The following is a 23,555-nucleotide window of genomic DNA, read 5'->3' on the forward strand; positions in this document are numbered from 1 at the left end:
ACATCTATCACCTCACATAATTTTTTTTTTTTTTTTTTTTTTTTTTTTTTTTTAGGTGTTGAGAACACAAGATCTACTCTCAGCATATTTCAGGTATACAGTACAGTATTACTAACTCTGGTCACCGTCCTTTATGTGAGATCTCCAGAACTTACTTCCCTATACAACTGAAAATTTGTAAGCTTTGACCAAAAACTCCCTATTTCCTCTACCCACCTAGCCCCTATCACCATTCCACTCTTTGATTTTATGAATTTGTCTTTTTTTTTTTAATTTCATGTATCAGTGAAATTATGCAGTTTTAACCTTTCTGTGTCTGGCTTATTGCACTTAGCATAATGGCCTCAAGTTTCATCCATGTTGTTGCAAATGGTAGGATTTTCCTTTTTTTTTTTTTTTCACTAGGGCTAATAATGATCCATTTATATACATGCCCCATTTCTTTATCCATTCATCCATCAACAGACACTTACGTTGTTTCCATGTCCTGGTTATTGTAATGTTGTAGTGAAGATGGGAATGCAGCTATCTCTTCAAGAATCTGATTTCATTCCTCTGGATATACACCCAGAAGTTGTATTGTTGGATCATATGGTAGTTCTATTTTTAACTTTTTGAGGAATTGCTGTACTGTTCTCCATAGTGGCTGCACCAATTTACACTCCTACCAACAGTGCACCAGGATTCCCTTTTATACACATCCTCACCAACACTTATCTTTTGTCTTTTTGATAAACTCTTTTATTTTTAAGCCAGTTGGAACTTTTTGCTACCTGTAGCCAAAAGTATCCTGGCATCAACATTTCAATTCACTTCAATCAGAATTCAACTCTACCACTCCACCAATACTGCTGTTGTAAATAGCATCCAATGGCCCACACACTGGAGAATCCAAACGAGTTTCCCTGCTCCTCCATCTCTGCTCAGACTTAGAAATTTAAGCTTCGACAGATATGCAAGTGTGTTTAAGGATATTCATTGTATCATTGGGAATAACAATAAAATATTTTAAGTAACCTACTGAATACTGAAAATAATACTGATACAATTTTTTTGACTTACTTTTCATTATTTTTATTTCAAGTATATTATATATTTTTCAAGTATATATTTTTCAAGTATATGTTTTAAATATTATTAAATTATTTTAATATATTTTTATTTTAAATATATTTAATTTATTATTTTAATTTTTAAATTTTATTTCTTTGATGTATACATTTATTTAATCACTAATTTAGTGACCAATAGGAGACTGAATAAATAAATTATATATTTATTTCATAGAATGGAGCCAGTGAAAGAGTGAAGCAAATTCCACATGTACTAATGTGGAATTGTTGCCAAACTATAGTAAGTGAAAATAGCAAAGAGCAGAGCAGTGTAAATTTACATGCTACCATTTTAACTTAAAAAGATAATATAATATTACTGTTTGTATATGTATAAAATAGCTCTGAAAGGATTCCTAGAAATCTACTTGGCTGCTCTGAGGAAAGGAATTAAATAGTGATGAAATGGGTGTGAGGAAAAATAACTTTTTATACAAAATGTTTTTTACTTTTTGAATTTGTGCTGTGGCTACATAGTACCTATCAAAAAAAAATAAACCAAATAATTTAGTTAATTTTTAAAATAAAGAAATGTTCAATCCCCTGCAAAATATTGTTATTTATTAGATTCCATCTTAAAATCTCTCATATAGTGTGTCTTATACTCATGGTTTTAAGAACAATCTAAATGCCGAAAAATCCCATATGTTTATATCTTCTCTCTCTTTTAAAAATATTGAGATATAATTGACATATAGCATTGTATTATTTTTGGGTGTACAGCATAATGATTTGCTATATGTATACATTGCAAAATAATTATCACAATAAGTTTAATTAACATCCATCACCAAACATAATTACTATATCTTCTCTTTTGAGTTCTAGACTAACTTACCTCATGGTCTTACTTGGAAATCTCTCAGACATTTCAAAAATTGGCAAAACTGAGCAATTCATCCTAACTCTTGCCCTTTCCTCACAAACCTGCTTCTCTTCAGGTCTTCCCCCATCAACCCTTATGCTCAAGGAAGCTATCTGGGAATTATTCTGGCAACTTTTCCTCTCTTAAACTCCATATCTAAGCCATCATAGAGTTCTGTTGTCAATCATTTTATATATATATATATATATATATATATATATATATATATATATATATATATATATAAAATGTATTCCTGTCTCTGACTCTCCACTGTGACCACTTTAGTCCAAACCATCATCTTCTCACCTAGTTTTCATGTCTTCCTTCAAAACCTTCTCCAATGCCATTCCCCCAAAACTTCTTCTAAAACCACCTAGATCAAAGTAGATCCTCCTATTATTCTATCAAATAAGCCTAATTTTTTTCCTTTATAACTCTTACTAAAATTACACTTACATGTTCATGTTTGTCACTATTTGCTTATATTCTTTCTTGCTGGATTATAACCTCAGTGAGGCAGGGACTGTGTCCATTTTCTCAGGCTCCTATGCCCACAACCTAGCACAATGCTTGACACATGGAATATGATTAAAAGATTATTCTCAAATGAATTAATAATTTACAGCATGAATGAGCTCTTACTGTGTAGCAGATACCATGTTACATTTATTACTTAGGAGTGACAAACCAATTTTAGGATATGCAGTTGTCCATGGGCTTGTGGGCATGGACAGATACAAAATGAGTACAGGAGGATATTTTCATGTGTGAATAGGGGGAATATGAGCACATTTGTTTGCTAGGGCAGGGAAAGGGACTCCATTTATAGAATATATAAGTAAAAGCAAGAGATGAACAACAGGTTTATTTCCCCACCTGAATAATGAAGTGTGTGAACTAGGTGATTTGCTATAATTATAGGATTCTGCTTCACAACTTTTTTCAGAGACTGCCCTATAAGGTGACAACTTCCCTAGATCTTTCTCCTTAGGTATGTCAGGAACACATATGATGCCTGGTTGGTGGAAATAGCATCTCTTTTGTAGGGTACCTGGGGAGGGCAAGTGGCAGATTGTTTCCATTTCTGGATGAGCCCATTGTGAGGCTCCAGCTGTGGAGATCCTAATCCTGCCACCTCTACTGTTTCCTGCTCAGTCCACAATGCGCCCAAGATTGTGAGGACAACTAGTCCTTGAAACAAACAGAACAATAAAATAAAATAACTGACAACTCCTCTTTATTAAATAATAAGAAAATATTCTATATAAAGTCACTTGTCTGTTGCACAAGTGCTTCTTCCTTCCCCGTGGGAGGCTACCCCATGTGAGCAAAGTGCAAACACACAGCCCATTTGAATGCCCTGTAATTTGTGAAGCTAATGGGCAAGACACACCAGCTCACACTCTCATTCTCAGTCACTGCACACACAGGAGAAAATGAACCATTTCAATTCACAGAGACTTAGGTGAAGAGTTATCAGCTTCATTTAGAATTCCCATGTTATGCCTTCTAAGCATCTCTCCTAACAATTCAACCAGCTGTTACTCTTCAAAACATGTGTCACTTTCTTTGCATTTGGGTCAAACTCCAACTGCAAAGATCCATTGAAGAAATAGTAAAACCCTGCAAATACAGACGGGGGAAATAGTGAGATATTTTTTCCAATAAATAAATTTGGCAAAGTACAAAACTCATAATAATAGATACCTAAAAGCAGAAAGTGTTTATAGAATTATACTACTTGGCAGGGACTATGTTAAACATTTTACATGATGTTTTTTCATTTATTTCTGCAACAATCCTAAGAGGCATGTATATCTAACTCCATTTTACAGATGAGGAAGTTGAGGTTCAGACAAATTTAGATGCTTGTCCAAGGTCATTCAACAAGGAAAGAATGGAGACGGCACTCAACTTCAGCTCTGTCTGACAGCAAAATCATGCTCTGAGTTATTAGGTTATTCTGCTTGCAGTCAGATAAAATTCTCTGAATCTTTGGAAACTGTGGTATCTTTAAGCTTTTCTTTCCCAATACTCCTCCTCCCTTTTCCTCCTGAGGCAGCCTGAGGGGCATTTCTGGCCTCAGAGAGGCACAGGGACTCTTTCAGAGCCTGATGATCCTTTATGGCTCTGCCATCATGGTGCTTAGATTACCTTTCAATAAAGATCATCTATCCCTCCACCCATCTATCCCTGAGGAGGAAAAAAATCTTTTTTTAGACTTTGGGCTCATGGAAATTTAAATATTGGCAACTGACTGACTACTCAGGAAAGACAGAGAAAATCTCCCTGGGAATTAGTAGCAGCAGCGGGATAGAGAAAGCCAGTTGGTCAGTGGTAAACTTGGCCATACCACTTGAGGTAATTTTTATATAGCTTATTATATGAGGTAGTCATACAATTGATATGAAATTCATAAGTTGAAATTTAGGGTTGAGAGGAGGATCCTGGTTAAAGAAAACTGTTATGAAATATTATTTCAATTTTCCTCTTCCCTTTGATACTATAGACTGTTTCAAGTGCCCCACTGCCAACAAAATAAGTGTCCTCTTACCAAATGCTTCAAAAACAGCATCCACCTCTAGGTAAACCCCTGGGAAGTCTTCCACTATTTGCTTGGGAAAGCCTGGCTCCATGGATTGTCTCTTCTCATCAAATCTGCACCGAGTAAAAGAAACAAAGCTCAGCATTGCATGGAGGTCATGTTACCAAAATTCGTAAATCATGTTAGGTTTAATGTGGAATTCTAACAAACTTTCCAAGTACTGCAAATAAATGTCAGACATGTTTAGTGCTACAGAAATGTGTGACTTTAATGGTACTGCAAACTTAGCTTTTAAAATCTCTACCAGAAACAGAGGTAACATCCTGATCTAGCAGATGCTGTTTGTTACCATATTTCTTAGGTCTGGACAGAAAGAATCTTAATCATCCTTCTATCACAAAGATATGAACATAAAGTGAATTCAATCATTCATCTAAAATACAAATTTGAAGTTCTCTATCATACTTTGTACATATATGTTGTCCCTACCCTGCACATCTGGATTTCCTATGTCAGTCTCCTATGAAAAGGGATTGGAACAAGAAGCAAAGCACAGTAAGTGCATCTTTGATCGTTGGCTGGACCTTGGTTGGTCCACCCAGATCTCAGAGTCTGGGCAGATAGCTCAAGAATTAGCCCCTCTGAGAGCCCTATACAGCTAGACTGTTATTGCCTGTCATCCTCTTAGGCAGAGGTAATGAATGGGTTAGGCTAAGGGAAGCCCTTGAGAATCACATAGTACAGTTGGGAAATCAAGACAAACACTAACAATGAGTGGACTATAAGACAAAGGGAAAGGAATGATTTCCCCGTGGCCTGGATTTGCAGGGCTTCTTTCAAAAAAGAAAAGCCCAGTTGGGTTTGGAATGCAGCAGGGAAAGCTTCATGGAAGTAGTGGGACTTGAGCCAGGACTTGGAGGATGGGCAGGGTTTGTGTAGGTGGAGGAGAAAGGAGCACACTCCAGGCGGATGGGGCTACAGCACAAAGGGAAGCTCCAGCTTATTGTACATGGGACTCAAAACAGGAGAGCTTAAGAAATGCCTGTTATCAGGCACTGCTATATTTGAAAGTAAGCACTTCCCCACAGTTGTCTAAAGCCCCACCACTCCTACTGTGAGGGACTCAGGTCTAAGAGTAAGGCGGGGGATTTCCTTAGAGAAAGAAAATAATTTCCCTAATTAGGATCATACAAAGTCATTCCAATCAAATTTTACCTCCAGTATTTGTCCTCTACAAAGAAGTATGTTTTCTTCCTTTCCTCATCAGAAAAGGCTGCATCTACTTTCCTTATTGTTGAAGGAAAACCCAGGGTATGGATGTCTCTTGGGTAACCTGCTGACACCTCGTTTCCTCTGATGGCCCAGAACTGATTTCCTGTGTTTTTTTTTTAAAAAAAAATCACAATCACATTGAATCTATAACAGATATCTTTGGTTTTAGAAATACTTCTTAGCACCTTTGATTTTCATAGTATAAAGGAAGCCAGGGGGCTACCCTGGTGGCGCAGTGGTTGAGAGTCCGCCTGCCAATACAGGGGACACGGGTTCGTGCCCCGGTCCGGGAAGATCCCACATGCCGCGGAGCGGCAAGGCCTGTGAGCCATGGCCACTGAGCCTGCGCGTCCGGAGCCTGTGTTCCGCAAAGGGAGAGGCCGCAACAGTGAGAGGCCCGTGTACCGTAAAAAAAGAAAAAAAAAAGGAAGCCAGAATTTTAGATTTAGTCACCAGCTCAAAATAGACATTAAACAAAAATTTGCAGCTTGAATGAATGAACACAGACCAAATGAGGGAATTTACAACTCCGGGCAATTTCCCAGTTAAAGTCTTAATCAATTTTCCAGTGAGAGGCTTTATTTCAGCAAGTTAAAGAAATTATTATATAACAATTACCTTTAAAAATGAAAACGCTGTCTTTGCTAATAACTTCATATGCAGCATCTATGCCTGAAGGAAGAGATGGCCAAAACGAAGAGATCAAATGAAATTCAGGTTCAAATGTCCTGAAGGATTTGCGCCAAAAATGTCTGAAAAACATGTAAAAAGAAATGAAAATTGAAAGAAGTCTTTCACCTTTCAGCATATTTTCTTCATTGTCCTGTCTCACCCATCTTCCCCCATTCCCACATCCTGTAGGCTCAATGACAGACAGAAATCAGGCATGTTGTCACTGGGGAAAAATCTTTCCTTTTTTTCCAGAAGATTGCACTGGACCTGTTGCCATAGGATTCCAGAGTAATGTCTTCTGTGAAAGGAAAGTTATCTTACAATGCAAATTAATCAGCTGACTGTAACCTTTAAATACCTACAATTCATGCAAAACAGTATATATATATTATACCATCGTTTATATTTTCAAAAAGATAGGCAGATGTGTGTGTATGTATACATGCATGTAAGTATATTTTTATATATACACAGAACAATTCTGGAAGGATATTTAAGAGTTCATCACTATGGATGAAGATAGGGAGAAGTGAGGAACTAAGAGTCAATGATGTGGTGATGACTTTCTTTTAACTTTCTTTCCACTTGTGCAGTTTTATCATGTGCATATTTATCCAGCAGTGAGTAAATTAATTGATTAAATGTAATGGTATCCTGGTATCATTTTTAAAGGAAGTAAAGATAAAATTCTGATTCTAAAGTTCTAATTGTGACTTTTGAAAAGCAACTGTAACTTATAACATTTGGGAATGACAATTACAGGATTAAAATCAAATCATCTTAAGTCTTTGAAAATGAACTTGACAATTTTAGGAAAATATGGAAAGTGAAGCATCAGAAAGATTCCAAGTTCAGAGCAAAATTTTTTGTTTTAAATATTTAAAAATCCTTATCAAGTTTCTGTTTGTTTTCCTCTCTAAGCATTGTATAGATACATAAAAAGAATAGATAGGAAAATATAGTTTTCTGGTCTGACCTGTCTTTAAAGAACAGAGTTTCTCCCCTCAGAGTGCTGACTGCATCAAAGGACAAAGCAGGATCACATTTGGCTGGTGTGCCAGGTTCTGGAGGCACAGATTCTGTGGGCACCACAGGGTCATCTGGAGAAGCTGTGGGAGGTCCTAAAGGGAACAGATATGAGGATGCAAACATTAGAAGAAATGTGAGTCTTCTGTCAATTTATATCCTTTCCAAACATTCTCAAAGTGCTTTGAGTTAAATTACAAATGCTTTATGCAGCATTTTGAAGCTTTCCTGAAGACCATCATTGCAAAGTTACAATACCTAATTTTTCCAGCATCACTCACCATACAGGGACTGAATGCCATTCACATCATCTTGAGAAAGGTGGAACCGAGCCAGGTCTGTGAATGTGTTGTAGACTGGATACATCAAAGCTTCCCTGTGGGTCGAGTGTTGGAGACCCAGGGAATGGCCAAGTTCATGGGCAGCAACGAGGAATAAATTGATCCCTATTTAAGAAATCATAAGTAATAGTTACTCATTCCTTAAATACATGTACATTACACAGATCAGCTGTGTATTATATTTGTTTACTTCCTGGAAGCACACAGTGCTTCACCCCCTCTTTTTTTTGTTTTGGTTAATTGATCAATTGACTGAGTACACTTAATGGAAAGCCAAGTGTTTTTCAAGGCTCATTCTTGAAATCAATCTCTGGGACAAAGTACCAGCCATATCCAATTACTCCCATCTCCAGCCTGATTCTGCTGATTCTTGACCCATTGGGAAATCCATAACACCCCATTTCTTCAGTATTCTTAGCTATTAAGAGTTCTCCAAGTTAAAACAAAAATCCACACTGAAATCATTCTGAGAGATGTATAACTAACCTGATGTATCCTTTGTCCATTTTTCATCATCATCAAAGTGAACATCTCCATCAATCCCTGACCCAGGTGCATAGGCGTGAGCCAAAACATTTCCAGGTCCATCAAAAGGGCTAAAGTCTCCATGTTCTAAGAGAGAAAAAAAAAAATTATTGGCAAGATTAGTAATTAGGATCTCTCTGGGATCTTTTCTAATGAAACAACAACAGATAAAATTTCATGGGTTTTTTTTTTTCTTGTTTCTGTTTTTTACCTCGAACTGCAAAAATGATCATTATGTCTGCCTCTCCTTCATTGATCCTGGAGAATGTTAATGGAGTCACCTTCTCCCAGACTGTCAGAGCTTTCTCAATGGCAGAATCAACAGCATCTCTTGGCAAATCCAGTGTATAATTCACAATCCTGTATGAAAAAAAATTGAAGATACTATTTCTCCTGTGATAGTGATTTATAAATCTCAGTATTATGTCAAAATCTCTTTGGACCCATTACCTGTAAGTGAGGTGAGTTTTCCTCCACTTGGGCATGCCAGGAAAGGTGCTGAAGTGACCAATGTCAGGAATCCCACATCTGGGCTTGCGTATCACCTCCAGAGTGTCAGAGTCCAGCTTCCCTGTCACCTCCAACCCCAGGAACCTCTGCATTTCTTGTATTTTTTTAACAACAGGACCACTGTCCTTTCTTCTAACAAACTGTTTCACATCCTTTTCAAGGTTGTAGTAGTTTTCGAGGTATTGCTAGCAGAAACATAAGTATAGTTTTTAGGTCATTCTTATGATTTTTAGTGGTTTATGGTAAACTTGTACAGTTGCTCACTTAATCTATGAAATATTCCACTAGTTTATTGAAATCAAAGTAAGTGTCATATTTGTTTAATTCTTCAATTGCAGACTCCTCCTCACTTTCGTTTTATCTTTGTAACAGAATATCTCTGCAGCTTAGTTTACTACCAAAGCAATGAAAATTGCAATGAACTGGAAAACCAAGATAATTATCCAGGGAACTTAATGGAGAAAAACAAAACAAACTTCCTTGTGCGTAATTGTATATTTCAGCTACATTTATTCAATTTTCCACTTTATGCTTCTCACAAGGACCTGGCTTAAGAAAAAAAACTTAGACAAATCTCTATGTCTAAACATGACACCAGTAATAAAAATATCCATCTAACTTTATATTGGATTAAAATACCTACAGAAGTCCCAAAGCAAGATATATTTCATATACTCTCCACTTGTTAATCATGTGTCTTAAGCAGTGCTGCTAGTAAGGTGGCTTTGATCTTAGGAAATTACCTAATATCTCTGGCTTTTGTTTCTCTGGCATAAAAAGAGGAGTCCAAATAGATGATACTGAGACCCTCACCACGTACAACACTCTATAACTCTCTGCCTTTGAACTTCCTATACATTAAGTTCAAACAATTCTGTGAGTTTTATAAATAGAAAGCAGAGAGGGTTTCCACTTTGCCCTGTCAGGGAGCATGAGGGCTGGCTCCCTTAATTACCTGAACAAGGTTCATGCTGTCATCCTCGTCCTTTGCAGCTCTGTCCAATGGATAGGCTGAGCAAACTGCCACAGATAGCAACAGCAGAACTGGAAGATTCCTCATTTCCATTGACTTTTCACAGCTCTCTGTTGTCTTAATGCCTTGCTCTCCGTGTATCTTCTTCTAGATTAACGGTCTGGAGTCCGACTTTTATAGGGTGACAATGTTTGTTTAGATCACCCACACACAGCTTGACTCATGATTGTTTTCCTATGAATGGCAGCAGACCCATTTCCAAAAATTCCAAATCCAAAATAGGATGATACAACCTACTTTACTAATTTCTCTCAACCTTTCCAATTTTGCAAGTCAAAAGAGTGATTAATCTCCAGGAAACTCTTCCTGTCTTGGTAAGAAGAAAACTGGGGCATTTTTTTTATTCTGGAAAAAAAAAAGTGACTGGAATTTACTAGGTAGTTTATGTTTGTGGATTTGAGAAGTAGGCTGACATGGTAAAAAAGTCAGAATTCTGTAGAACTTTTAAATGTAATTTTATTTTAAGAAGAACACACTTAAAATCAAATGTAATAAGATATAAGTAAATGCAAATCTGTACATAAATAGCTACAGTCTATACTATTAAATTCTGTAAAAACAGAAAAAATACTATCTAGAATAAAATTGAAAGGGAAATTCACTTTTTGAAACTTGATTTGAAATACCTACTGTCACATTCTGCTTGGACTTGTTAGTCCTTGAGGAGGAGATGCTCATGGGAAGGATGCTCATTCCTCAAGATTTTGAGGAAGAAGGACACATATCCATTTTCTTTTGGTTGGTCTTAATTCTGTACCCAATTTATTAATGGGTGATGGACCTGTAATAGCTACTCCACAAATACTCAAAGAATTGATATGAATTACTTTGTTCATTAGACTGAAATTCTCCTCTGTCTTATCTTCTATTCTTTTCTTATTCTCTTTCAATCTCTTTTCTTCCTCCCTAAATTCAAATTTGTACATATTTTAAAGTTAAAAACAAGCCATCCTAAATTCTTGTCCCTTGCTTACCATTTTTCTCTTCTCTTCTCCTCCTTTTTTTCCTTTTTCTTTTCCTTCCCTTCCCTTTCCTAACTTTTCTTTCTTTTTCTTTGTCAACTGGAGTGCTGCTCACATCACTTGTGTGAAATAAATGCTTGTAAGGAAGATCCTAAACCTTCCCAGAGGAAGAAACTTTGTTAAACACTTTACATACAATCCTCCTGCCACCTGCCACCCACCTATCTCCCCACCAACCTCACTTCCTATATCCTTAGAAAAATAAATTAAAAAAGAAATTCAAAAGGGATGCAAGTGGGAGGAAGAAAAACTTACACTTATTAAACATTTACTAAGTGCACAAACTTTTATTTATCACCACATTTTATTTTTTTCTTTGTTTGCTTGCCTATTTGTTTACTAAAGAGCAGAATATCCTGGGAGTGAGAATTAAATAAAATGATGAATAAAAATGTGCATTTAATGAACATTTAATAAGTGTACGTTTTGATTTCTCCCACTTGCATCCCTTTTGCATTTTCCTTTTTTGCTTTACTTTTTGTGCATTTTTAAAGAAATATTGGAGATGTTTCACTCAATATTTATAGAAGATGTAATAGAATTCCTCAGTGGTTGTAACCTGTAGCTGCAGGTTTCCAGATGCCTAATGACCACTTGGCAGGGGGTTATATGGTACATTTAAGCATCCATTTTTAGGCTAGATTCTGTTCAAAGACACTCAAAACTAGAGTTCTATATTCCTTAGTGTCTTGTTTCATTTTGACTGAGATAAGGGTAAAATACTTGTTTACACTGATGTCAGGGAAGCTAAGGGGGTTGGAGTGGTAAAGGCTTGCACCAGATACGAATTCCAGGAAGAAACAATGAAGTCAGGCAGAAAAGGTAGTGAGAAATTAAAAGCAGAAGAGTTGTGACATCCACAATTGTCAATTCCTTCTAAGTTAAGGGTTTTTCTTTGTAAATTTTCACTGCTAGCATAATTTATAAAACATTTTTTAAATTTAGAGGGAAACTTGACAGATTTTATGTTTATTTTCCCAACTGTTCAAAAGTGATTGACAAAAGAGGCCATATTTTTCCTGAGAAAAACACAAGTTTTCCAATGCAGAACTTTGTCATCTTTTAAAACAGACTTCTCTGAGAGGTCTTCCTTGAGCCCCAGGAAGAGTTCATTACTTATTTCTTAACAGTATCTGTACCTGCCTGATTTTTCATACTGAACTGTAGTTTAATGGTTTACTTATCTGCCTCCCCATATTACTGTAAATTCTTGAGGGTAGAGACTGTTTCCCATTTATTTCTGTACTCCTAATACTTAGGGTGGGGCCTTGCATACAGCAGGAACCTCAAAATTGGGTAGAGAATTAATTAATATATTAATTATGAATGAAAGGCTCACAGCAAAAGTCAAAGAGGTAAATGAAAAGTCAAAAATTTCACAAATGATGCATATCTAAATTCCCAGATCTTACATGTCATATTTACTAAATACCCTAATAACTGATTTATTTTATTTTATTTTCATAGAAAAAGTTTCAAGCTATCATCTTGTCTCTCTAATAAGAGAATAAATAAAAGACTTATATATTTAAAATCCTTACTCCTATATCTATTGAACACCCAAACTAAGACTGGAATCAGGAATTTTCTGACAATGAATGAGATAGTTTGAATTTTGTGGATTAAATTTTAAAAGGGAACAGATTAATGCAAAGGAATAGGCAAATTACAGAGTAACTGAGTGGAGGAAGGAAGGGAGGGAAGAGGAAGGAAGGAAAGAGGAAGGAAAGACAAAATGGAGGAAGGAAGAGGGAAGGGAAAGAGAAAGGGAAAGGGAAATAAGGAAAAAAAGAAGGAAAAAGAGTAAGAAAGAGTAAATATTGACTTGGCCAAAAAGTTCGTTCGGGTTTTTCTGTCGAAATTTTTGGCTAACCCAATACATCAAATGTAGAGGGGAGTTATGAACACTAGGGGAAAAAATGGGCTTTTTCTGCACAGGAAGGAAAATGACTGTTCCACAGAACAATCATTTGTCATATGGTGAAATATATACAAGGGTCAGAATGAGTGCTTTTGTAAATCTAAACTCCAGGGATCAGAGGTCTAGAAGTAAACTTAAATCTGATCCAAACTTAGATTCAAAAGCAGGCAGTTAGTCCAAGTAACATTTTGTCTCATAACTTTTCACTTTTGTCTTCCTATTTATTATGATTCACCATGACTAATCAGATGAGATAACACATGATCATTGTTACCTCCAGCTGATATATCATTCTTTTAGCTATTCATTAATTTCTCAAGTGTCTGAGTCTTAAATGCTTCAGAATAAACAAAGTAAGACTGTAGATTTGGAGATAATATTTAAAAGAGAAATATAGAAAAAAAGTGACCAAATTAACTACTTAAAAATAGGAAAGAAGGAAGGATGAGATGACAGAATGAAAGAATGAATACAGGAGAAAAGGGTATAATCTAGTAGAGGAGATGACCTCTGCATAAGATTTTATAAGAAATAAAGAAAGAAGCTGTACAGGAAATATGCAGAAGGAAAGCTGTTTAGTTTAGAAAAAGCCCAAGGTAAAGCCACAAATAAGTGAAGCCTGAAATGATTTGGACATAGAGGAAAATCCAGGAACAGGATAAACAACCATACAGAGTCAAGAAAATTTAGTCTATATGTAAAATGGCAAAGGGTTAATTTTTTATTGAAATGAAAAATGTGTGAAGGGGAATAATGAAAAATGAAAAATAAAGTTATGGAAGACAGATTGAAGCCCATCATGGAAGGCCATTAGCCTGCAGCTAATATGTTTAGTTTATTTAATTTATTTTACAGCAAGTCCCCTACATATGAACCTTCAGGCTGCAAACTTTCAACGATGCGAACGTGCGTTCCATCAACGTCCGGCGTGAGTGAAATTTCAGCTTGCCCTCCGTCTCCTATTGCTGACCATCTTTCAGCTCTACCATCTCCCACTTCCTCTCCCTCCTCCAGTCAGTAACTCTTCTTGCCCATTCAGTCGAAGCCAGCCCCTTTATGCCAGCTGTTGTACTGTACTACCGTACTTTCCAAGGTACTGTACTGTAAGATTAAAAATGTTTTCTTTATTTTTTGTGTTTGTTTGATTTTTATGTATTATTTGTGTGAAAAGAATTATAAACCTATTACAGTACAGTACTATATAGCTGGCTGTGTTAGTTGGGTACCTAGGCTAACTTTGTTGGACTTATGAACAAGTTGGACTTATGAACGCACTCTCGGAATGGAATTCGTTAGTATGTAAGGGGAATTACTGTAGATGTTTAGTTGATTTTGTTGGTGATGGAAAGCCATGTTTCTACAATATACATTCAATTAAATTTCTTACATTTCAATAAAATTTTGTATTTTTACTCTAGAAAATTTAAAATATAAAAAAGTTAGAGGAAAATAAATCATTTACATTCAAGTTGCTAGGAGAAAAACACTGTTAACACTTTACTGTACTTTTGATTTTTTAATACCTGTGTATACATTTTTACATCATGCTGATCATGGAAAATTTATAAAATGTTATCTATTTTTTTTCCACAAAACTGAATCTCACCAGCCAAAAATAAGTACTAATAAGGTGATATATTCCCTCTGCATTATAAAATAAAACATGTTGCCTATGGGTTTTTTAAAATGTACATTTTTCATGGTTGAAATAAGATCATATATGCTAATTTTTATGTCTGTTTTCCACAGAAACATTCAAACATTTTAGTTGGAGTGTGAACTACAGTAGAAATAGGGAATTGAGAACAGATAATACTTGCACGTGGAATGACTATCTTTTTCATTTATAAAAGCCTAATGACTCAGATCACTCAACAGGAGTGGTAAATGTGTTGAAATCCATATTCAAATTCCTTGGCAATGACAATGGCCATTATGTGACTCCAGGCAACTCTGATTTTATGGAAAGAAGGAGAGCATTTTGTAATATTCTTGGCATAATTATTTCAATTTTGCAAACAAAGTTTTTAGTGGTACTCCAATGGGCAGTATATTTCATCTGATTGTAGGATATAAAATGTTGCTTGAGAAACACTTTTTCTCATATGATGATTAGAGTAGAAGCAGAAGAGAAATAAGTGTGAGAAGCAGCACGGACCAAGCATAACCCCATACTGCCAAATCCACCTAAGTCACCTTTCAGTTAGAAAACTGCAAACAAACCGAGAAAAGATAGCTCTGTTAAACTTTTTAGAGCCTGAACTATGCATTCTGGAATTGTTCATTTTGAGTCAGTTGGCAATTGTATGTCTTTAAGTAATTTTCCAAGGGTGGTTCAGGAGAAATTTACTGATTCTACCATATCTGAGCATCTCTTTTGTTAACCTCTCTTATGGAAGATATCTTGGATGGGTATGCAACTCTACGGTCACAATTTCTTTTCTCTCTTCCAGAATCAACAACCATCCGATTGAGATGTGGCTTCAGTGTTTTCTCATTCATAGAAAAATAAATGTCCTTGTCTCTGATCAGACATTTGAGGAAAAAAATATATTTTTAGTTCTTTCAAATGACCATAAGTTCCTGAGGTTTCATATGATAAACATAGATAAGCAATCTTTTGTTTTATCCAATATAACTTCTCTGTCCTTATAAACAGTGGGAAAATGTATTCTAAAACAGCAACTTTGTTTTCAATGTTATAACTTCTTTTTTTCCTTGCTTTTTATGTGCTGTAGTGCAAGTTTGGGAAAGACTACTTCAGTGGCTACTAGCCAGCGTCTTCTTTTTTTTAAAGAACTATTAAATATACATATATATAATTTTCTAATTATATATAGTGTTGTGTTTTACATTTAGGTCTGTAATTCATTTTGAGCTAATTTTTGTGAAGAGTGTAAGACTGTATCTCAATTCAGTTTTTTCCATGTGCATGTCCAGTTGTCCCAACACCATTTGTTGAAAACACTATCTTTGCTCCATTGCATTGCTTTTGATCCTTTGTCAAAGATCAGTTGACTATATTTATGTGAATCTGTATCTGGGCTCTCTATTCTGTTTCATTGATCTATTTGTCTATTCTTTTGCCCATACCACACTGAGTTGATTACTGTAGCAAATTGTTCTCCTTCAACACTGTGTTGGCTATTCTGGATCTTCTGCCTCTCCATATAAACTTTAGTATTAGTTTGTTATACCCAAAAAATAACTTGCTGGGATTTTGATTGAGGCCATTTGTTTTCTTAGACTGAAAATTTTCCCATTTAATGTTTTTTGTAAGATAAGTGAAAACATTGGAACCTTGCTTCTATGAGATTTATCCAGCAGTAGTGATTGAGGTGGATTAGAATAAAAATAAGGTAAAGTTGACTGGTTTATTATAATTATCTAAGTGAGCTGTAAGGGAAATCTGAAGGATTGCAGATATAAGTAAAAAGAATTGAGAATGGAAACAGATGACACAGACAGAAAAGGGACAGGAAGGATTAAAAAGGCATGGATGCCAATAATCTTGCAAAATGGGAAGAATTGAAACTAGCTCATCTACAGTTGAGATTGAGTTCCTTTCTTTGTGACTTGGCAGGTCTCTCCCTGGTGTGGAAAAAAACAAAGACCAACCAAATGCGACCAAGCAATTGCTATTTATCCAGAGCTTGCTGTAGCAAGGGAGTCAGCCACCAAAACGTGTGTTTTCGCAGAGACTCAAAGCAGATAGACACATGGGAAACATTACAGTGGGGAAAAGGGAACGTTTTGTGTATATCCTGATTGAAAGCTATTGATCTGGGGATGCTGTAGGTGGGCTAACTAGAAGTGCGTATCCTGTGAAATTGGTTAGAAAATCCAATTGGATCCTCAGTTGGTAATGAGACAAAAATAAGCCCATCAGTTTCTCAGAAAATCTTAGCCATTTTAGATTGATTGTCACAGAAGTTATTGTTTAGCATCCTGGATTGTCACTAGAGATATCAATCTAGCTTCCTCCACTTACAACAAGCTGGCTTCCTAGGTTGTTTATTGAAGATAAGGAGATTGGTTTCCTGGGCAAGTTGCTACAGGTTGTGGGTCAAAGTTCTATTTTTATATATAGTACAATCATTGTCTGTTTGTCTATTCAGTCTCTCACTGGAAAAGTCTCTACTCCATGCCTTATGCACCTCTGAAATAGATGAAAGTTTGGGGTATTTACACTTGGCTGAATTACTTTTTCTTTGTTATCCATATATTTTTTGCTTAAATTCTGGAATTTATAAGTGCTTTATTCTGAGGGTTAGGTCAAATATCTGTAACCATTGATACTCATTGCCCTGACAAATCTGTGTAATGATCCTACGCACTGCTTTGCCATGGCTGAGACACTTCACCTTCTTATGAGTCATGATTTGTTAATGTTGACATATATTTTTGGATGGGTCATATTATGTAGGAAGGACAAAATGAAATTGTATTGTATAACTAAATTAGAGTTGGATATGTACCAAGGCAGAGCTAACTCACATAAACCTAGAGACCAGGTGTTGGTGTGCCAGCTTACTCTCCATTAAAGCTATACCATTAGAATAATGGAAAAAAAGATTCTGAACTTTCATTATTTTATATACTTTTAGGTAATTAGTGTCTCTTACTCTTCTCAGAGTGTGTAGTATTGTCAAACAGGTATGTATCAGAACTCTCTTTTAAGAAAGGAGAAAGCCACTATATATTGATTATCTACTATGAACCCAGCATGTTATATTATGTGTAATCTTTACACCTACATTACAAAGTAAATATCAGTATCCTCAGTTCACAGATGAAAAAATGGAGTTCAGAAAAGTTAAAACATTTGTTCAAGTTCACATACACAGTAAGTAGCAGAGATGATGCACATGTTGTTCAGTCAAAACCTATAAATCAAATAGAAACAAGAGTTTGTAATGTCTTCAGACTAAATTCAATCTCTGCATTTCATTTATTTATAACACCATCTTAGCCTGGACCTAACCCTTTCCAAAAATTTTCTCTCTCAAATATTCATATTTTCAAAAACTAAATACTGGATATGTTTATTATGCCAGTGTATGTCTCATAGTCTTCAATATTAGGGCCTCCTATCATGAATTTCTGATGTTCTGACTTCCCTCTCCTCTTTCTAAGTCCAGTCTTTCCTGTCAATTATCTTTCACTTGTGCTGTCCATATGCAACCCAGTTAGGACAAACGTCTATGAGCAGTGATTATGTGTTATTGAGATTAAAAAATCCAAAGTATCCTCAGTCAGCAAGGTTGGTCAAAACTCCAATTCCAGAAAGCATTAGTAAAAATCTTGCTAGCCATGAATTCCTAAGTGCTCATTAAAAAATCCAACTCTAAGGTTCTAAGCATAAACACACAATTCAGTACCTTTGTGGCCCCAAACATGTTTCACAATCCGTCCTTCCTCTGAAAATCATATTTTATGCAATTATAAGATTGCAACATACGGTTCCAAGTCATGAATTTAGAGGAAAAGTGGAAAAACTTCTCAAATTTCCACCCTTACTTATATTCACATCTCCCTCAAGATATTTTATTGTCAACTTGACTGTTCCAAAAAAGCACAGAATTAGAGTAAGATTTTTTGCTGTTGATAATTTATTAACTCTTTTATCTTGCCCCTAATAGTTGAGCCAAATTGTATCAGATCATGCTCCTTATTAGTTGAAAGATTATCAGTCAATAGAATCAAAGTGGGATAGTAGAAACAGCTTGAGTTTGGGTGAAACAGTCCGCAGTTAGAATCTTAATATGGACTTACTAGGTCTGTGACACCAAATAAATTATTTACCTTCTCTGTGTCCTATTTTCTTTATTCTTAAAATAGCAATAAAAATGTCTGTCCTACCCCTGCCCACCCGTGGGCTGACACCAGCCCAGAGGGCCCATGGACCCCAGCTTGTGCAGCTAGCTCCACAGGGACATGGTTCCACCCTCTAGCAGGCCCACAGCCACTGCCTGAGACAGGACCTAGCAGCCATTTGGGCCAGCTCCACCTTCCAGTGTACACACTGTAGTTGGGCCAGCCACAAAAGAAGAGGGCACACAACTCAATTAGGGCACACTTCTACAGCATATAGCTTTAATAACCAGAGGGGAACATATTGCTTACCCCCATAGGACATGCCCTACATAACACCACTTTTCCAAGATCTGGAAATTCAACTGACCTACCTAATACATAGAAGTAAATACAAAGAAATAGGCAAAATGAGGAGACAGAGGAAAATGTTCCAAACAAAGTAACAATATCTTTTAAAAAGTGAAGATAAGCTATCTATCCAATAAAGAGTTCTAGGCAATGGTCATAAAATGTTCACTAAACTCGAAAGAAGAATGGTTGAAAACAGTATGAATTTCAACAAAGAATTAGAAAATAAAAACCAAACAGAACTGAAGAATACAATAACTGAAATTTTAAAATATGATAGAAGGAATCAACAGTAGATTAGTTGAGACTAATCAGAATAAGTTTCTCCTGTCAGATGAAGAGATTACAAACCCCAAATACCCTTGGATAAAATTTAGACAAATTTAACATCTCTACTAAGGATTTGAGGCTCAGCAAGGACCTAATCCTACATCATTTGTCTTTTGATAATGAAAAAGTTCACTTCTCAATCAAGGATTTCATAAGCTTAGGCCACGTGTCAGACTAAAACAAATAGCCTTTCTGGTCTATAAAAATATCTCCATCCAATGTATGCAATATCAACAAGAGACGGGGGAATGCTAAGTAGAGCATATTCTTGATGACTTTCTCTTCATTTACTTTCCACATGAGTCAGTCATATAATCTAGAATTTCTAATAGAAAGATTAGGAAGGCTTCTGATATGATGGTTTGAATTTTCTGGTGGATAGTGACTTCTCTAAATAACAGGGGATACTAGTTACCCTCATCCCCTAACTGTCTGGGATGGATGATGAATTATAGCTCCTCTGTAAATACACACAGGTATTTACATTGATCTTTAAAAAGATCATTGCTAAATGATCAATTGGGCATTCTGAAAATTTTATCCCAGAATCACAAGAGACTACGTGACCTTATAAACTTGTGTTTCTTTATAAGGATCTCTAAATTCTCTATAATATAATTTCATCTTTATGTGTCACTATGAAACTAAGAGATTGTCAGCATACAATGAATCGTGAAAATGATCACCTCTATCCTAGGATTGTTGGCATACACAGAATTAGTATCTGTGTTTGCTCAAGTTTATGGATTGTACTGCCAAAAACTGATTCCCTAAATAATGGTTTTTTTCTTTCCATACTATGGTTCTTAAGGTTCCTGAATTTATACTAATAAATTAGTTTATCTTCATAGATTCTTAGAACTGACCTTTAAAATAATCTAGTCCAATATGCTCCATTTATAGACAGTGAAATTGAAACAGTGTTAAATTTTTATTTAGTGGCAAAAATTTTAATCAGAAGAAGTTTTCTTATCTTATAATCATTTCTTAGAATGTAGCCTTTCAAAAACAAGATATAATTTAGAATTTGTTAGGATTTTCCTATTGTTTTGGGGTTTGGGGAAACTACATTTATAGCTTTTAGTCCAGATTTCAGCCTCATCAAAATGTGCATCTCCTCCAATACCAGGTCCAGGTCCAAGAGCATGGGCTAAGATTCCCCCTCTGCCATCAAAAGAACTGAAGTCTCCATGTGCTTATTAAAAGAAAAAGAAAGTACATCTGTACATGCTATAGGTCATGCCAAATGAAACAGATGAGTTAAGTCCAAGTTCTCTACCTCCAAATGCAAATTGTATCATGATGTCAGCCTTGCCTGCATTAATCTTTCTGAATTTCAGTGGGGTCACATCACTCCATACTTGGAAATCTTTCTGGAAGGCATAGTCAACATCCTCAGCCTTCATGTCAGGAGTGTAGTTGCTAATTCTTTACCAGCAGAACAAAAGAAACAAAAATACATGGAAACCATGTGTTAATTTTGTCTTATTACAATACTTCATTTCTGCTAACATCATTTGAGAATGAAGTGTTTCATAAATCAATAGACCAGATGAGAAAAACTTGCTTCATTAGCTACAGAAATATGTATCCTTGGACACCTTAGTCCTTAAACAGAATCTAACTTGATTTCTACTCATTTATGATTTACAGGTCATCATTAGGAAGGATTTACATTTGTAGAAGCTTATGCTTTTTGCCCCTGCTCCCAGACTTCTGCATTTATTCATCTAAGTAGTCTATAAAATTTTCTCTTGCCTCTTATTTACCATAGATTCAGCTTTATTCTCCTTTTATTTACAGCCTTTCTACTCTGCTCTGGACTTACAAGCCCAACAAATCCATTGAGTGAACAATCCTCCCTCTAGAGACACTATTACACAGGAATAGTGTTAACAATTGAGGAAGGCTTCCTGTAGACGTGGGAGAAATTAGAAAAATACTTGTCTATGATGTTATACCTGTAGGTGATAAAACGGTTCTTCTAGACTGGCCTCCCTGGCATTACTCTGAAATTATGAACATCGGGGACTCCACATCGAGGTCTGTGCATCATGTCCAGAGTAGATGTGTCCAGTTGCCCAGTCACTTTTAGCCCCAAGAACTGCTGCATTTCCTGGATTTTATCTTCTATGAAGTTCCTATTGACTTTCATTTTTGTCATTGGAGTTGTTTCCACCTCAAGGCTATAAAAGTTTACCAAGTACCTCTGGAAAAAATATATTTATTAATACATTATTTTATGTGGAAAGGTTTCTGTTGGCGCTCTGTGTTTATAACTCAAATGCACACTGATGCTTTTTTAAGGCAAGGGTTTTGGCCATTTGGGAGAGTTACTCAGTTTTCTTCCTGAATCTCTCACATATATAGATGTCATTAAACTTTTGCTTGATTTTTCTCCTGTTAATCTGTCTCATGTCAATTTAATTTTTAGACCAGCCAGAAGAATCTAGAAAAGTAGAGGAAAATTTCTTCTTCCCAGACATTTTTTTTTTACATTCCTCTTTGGCAAAAATAAATAAGTAAGTAAATAAATAAATACATACATATATAAATGAATGAATAAATAAATAAAAATAAAACAACAACATCAAAAAACCATACTAAAAGCAAATAGCCTCCGGAAGCAGTTTTCAACTAGTATTTTTAGAGATAAAACTGGTTAATGCAATAAATGTTAAAGACAAAAATCAGGCTAGATAAATTCTATAGTGTCAATACTTACCTGAGCAAATACCACATCATTTTCTTCAGAGCTTGAATAGTCAGTCAGGGGAGCAGCTCCAGAAGCGGTGACCTGCAGAACCAGTATCAATAAAAGAAACTTCATTCTACACCTCTTCTGAAGAGCTTAACCCAATTTATCCTGTTCCTTTTCAGTACAAGTTCCTTAAATGTCTCTCTTTATATAGCTCTTAGGCCAGGCTCTGTAAATACGAAATCCATTGCATGACACACAGTTGATATCATCCTTTGATTTATCTCAAAAAAATACAAGCACATGTATGACCTTATTCTACAACCAACAGTGGGTCAGTTAATATCTAACCCATCAATGGGTCAATTAGCATCAAACTCATCCCTCACTCAGACAACTCAGAGTATATTTCTTCAAAATAAATAAGCCACAACTTCCATCTACCTTATAGAATAAACCATTATATGAGAAATATTAAGCACGTAAAATATGAAAATAACTTAAAAATACATTTTTAGGAAGTTCAGGATCTGAACTTTCACTATAATACTCTCCTTATATTTATTATAAGTGAAATAAGTTTTTTAAAAAACTAAATCTAAGAAGTTAGATAAAGTTCTTTTGTTAGAATAGAAAAATACTCTCTAAGCTGAATTTAGCTCCCTAGAGAACTGTAATATAGAGATTCCCTGTTTAGAAGGGAAAAGTTTATAACAGCATGATGTTTTATGTTTGTTCTCTGTATTGTGGAGGCTTAGATCCTGTTTCTATAATTTGAGATCTTCAGGCATCTAAATTGAGGCCTAATCCCAACTGCATAGCTGGGTAGAGAGATTCCAGAGGCAAATTTCCTTTCCTCCTTCATGTTGGTAGCATGAAGGTCAACACTTCAACTTTGGGAGGTAGCAAAAGTTTGCCTCTGGAATCTATCTGCCTCCTGATCAGCTCAGCCTCCTCCCTAATGGTCCCATTAACACAGAATCTGTCTTTCAGTCAATAGAGAATGTTTGAAGACTGAAAACATTTAAGACTCAAGGAATAAATTACAAAGACAGAAATGCAAGCAATAGGGCTCCCTTCTGATTCTATGTGAAGAGTCTGGGGGGTGGGGGGTGCACAAAACAGTGTGTTATGATTCAGTCATTACTCTGACCCACCTTCAAGGCCTGGGAAATGCTGGCTGCTCCCCAGGATTTTCCTGAGTCTGGGGCTTCAAGGTGAATGATTTCCTTCTTAAGTAGGAAGGAAAGGGGGTCGTCTGCATTGCACCTGGTATCTACCTCCATACTCTGCTTTTTTCAAGCTCTGTGATTTAACCTCTAGGATTTTTAGGTATTTCATTTGAAAATGGGAATGATAACTTTTACCTCCTCATGCTTTTATGATGATTAAATGAAGCGATGTGTAATAAGTACAGCACATATTACAGGTGCTCATTAATATTTATTCTTCTCCCCTTGGCCTCAAAGGACAACGTCATGCACTGTAAGTTTGCAACCAGATGTGACTCTAGGA

The 23,555-nt window shown here is 35.8% G+C and overlaps 2 protein-coding genes across 2 annotated transcripts; both read right to left on the reverse strand.

The window, feature by feature from the left end:
* Positions 1 to 3,502: 3,502 nt before the first annotated feature.
* Positions 3,503 to 10,215, reverse strand: LOC307190176 (stromelysin-1-like; the record flags this gene model as incomplete). The annotated part of the gene is made up of 10 exons (XM_079929218.1): positions 9,827 to 10,215; positions 8,812 to 9,056; positions 8,573 to 8,721; positions 8,323 to 8,448; positions 7,777 to 7,941; positions 7,446 to 7,590; positions 6,416 to 6,549; positions 5,741 to 5,900; positions 4,535 to 4,638; positions 3,503 to 3,603 (listed from the first exon to the last, which is right to left on the reverse strand). The coding sequence occupies exons 1-10, from the start codon at positions 9,935 to 9,937 to the stop codon at positions 3,503 to 3,505; spliced, it is 1,440 nt and encodes a 479-aa protein (XP_079785344.1). The 5' UTR covers positions 9,938 to 10,215.
* A 10,058-nt stretch (positions 10,216 to 20,273) lies between these two features.
* Positions 20,274 to 23,326, reverse strand: LOC307190426 (macrophage metalloelastase-like; the record flags this gene model as incomplete). Its single annotated transcript, XM_079929586.1, is given in 6 exon segments — positions 20,274 to 20,537; positions 20,622 to 20,770; positions 21,304 to 21,326; positions 21,330 to 21,551; positions 22,068 to 22,139; positions 23,198 to 23,326. Coding segments are annotated over 6 exon segments (810 nt in total). The 3' UTR covers positions 20,274 to 20,322.
* Between the last annotated feature and the right edge of the window lie 229 nt (positions 23,327 to 23,555).

This window comes from Stenella coeruleoalba, assembly GCF_951394435.1.
Source record: "Stenella coeruleoalba genome assembly, chromosome: 8".
Taxonomy (NCBI): Eukaryota; Metazoa; Chordata; class Mammalia; order Artiodactyla; family Delphinidae; genus Stenella; species Stenella coeruleoalba.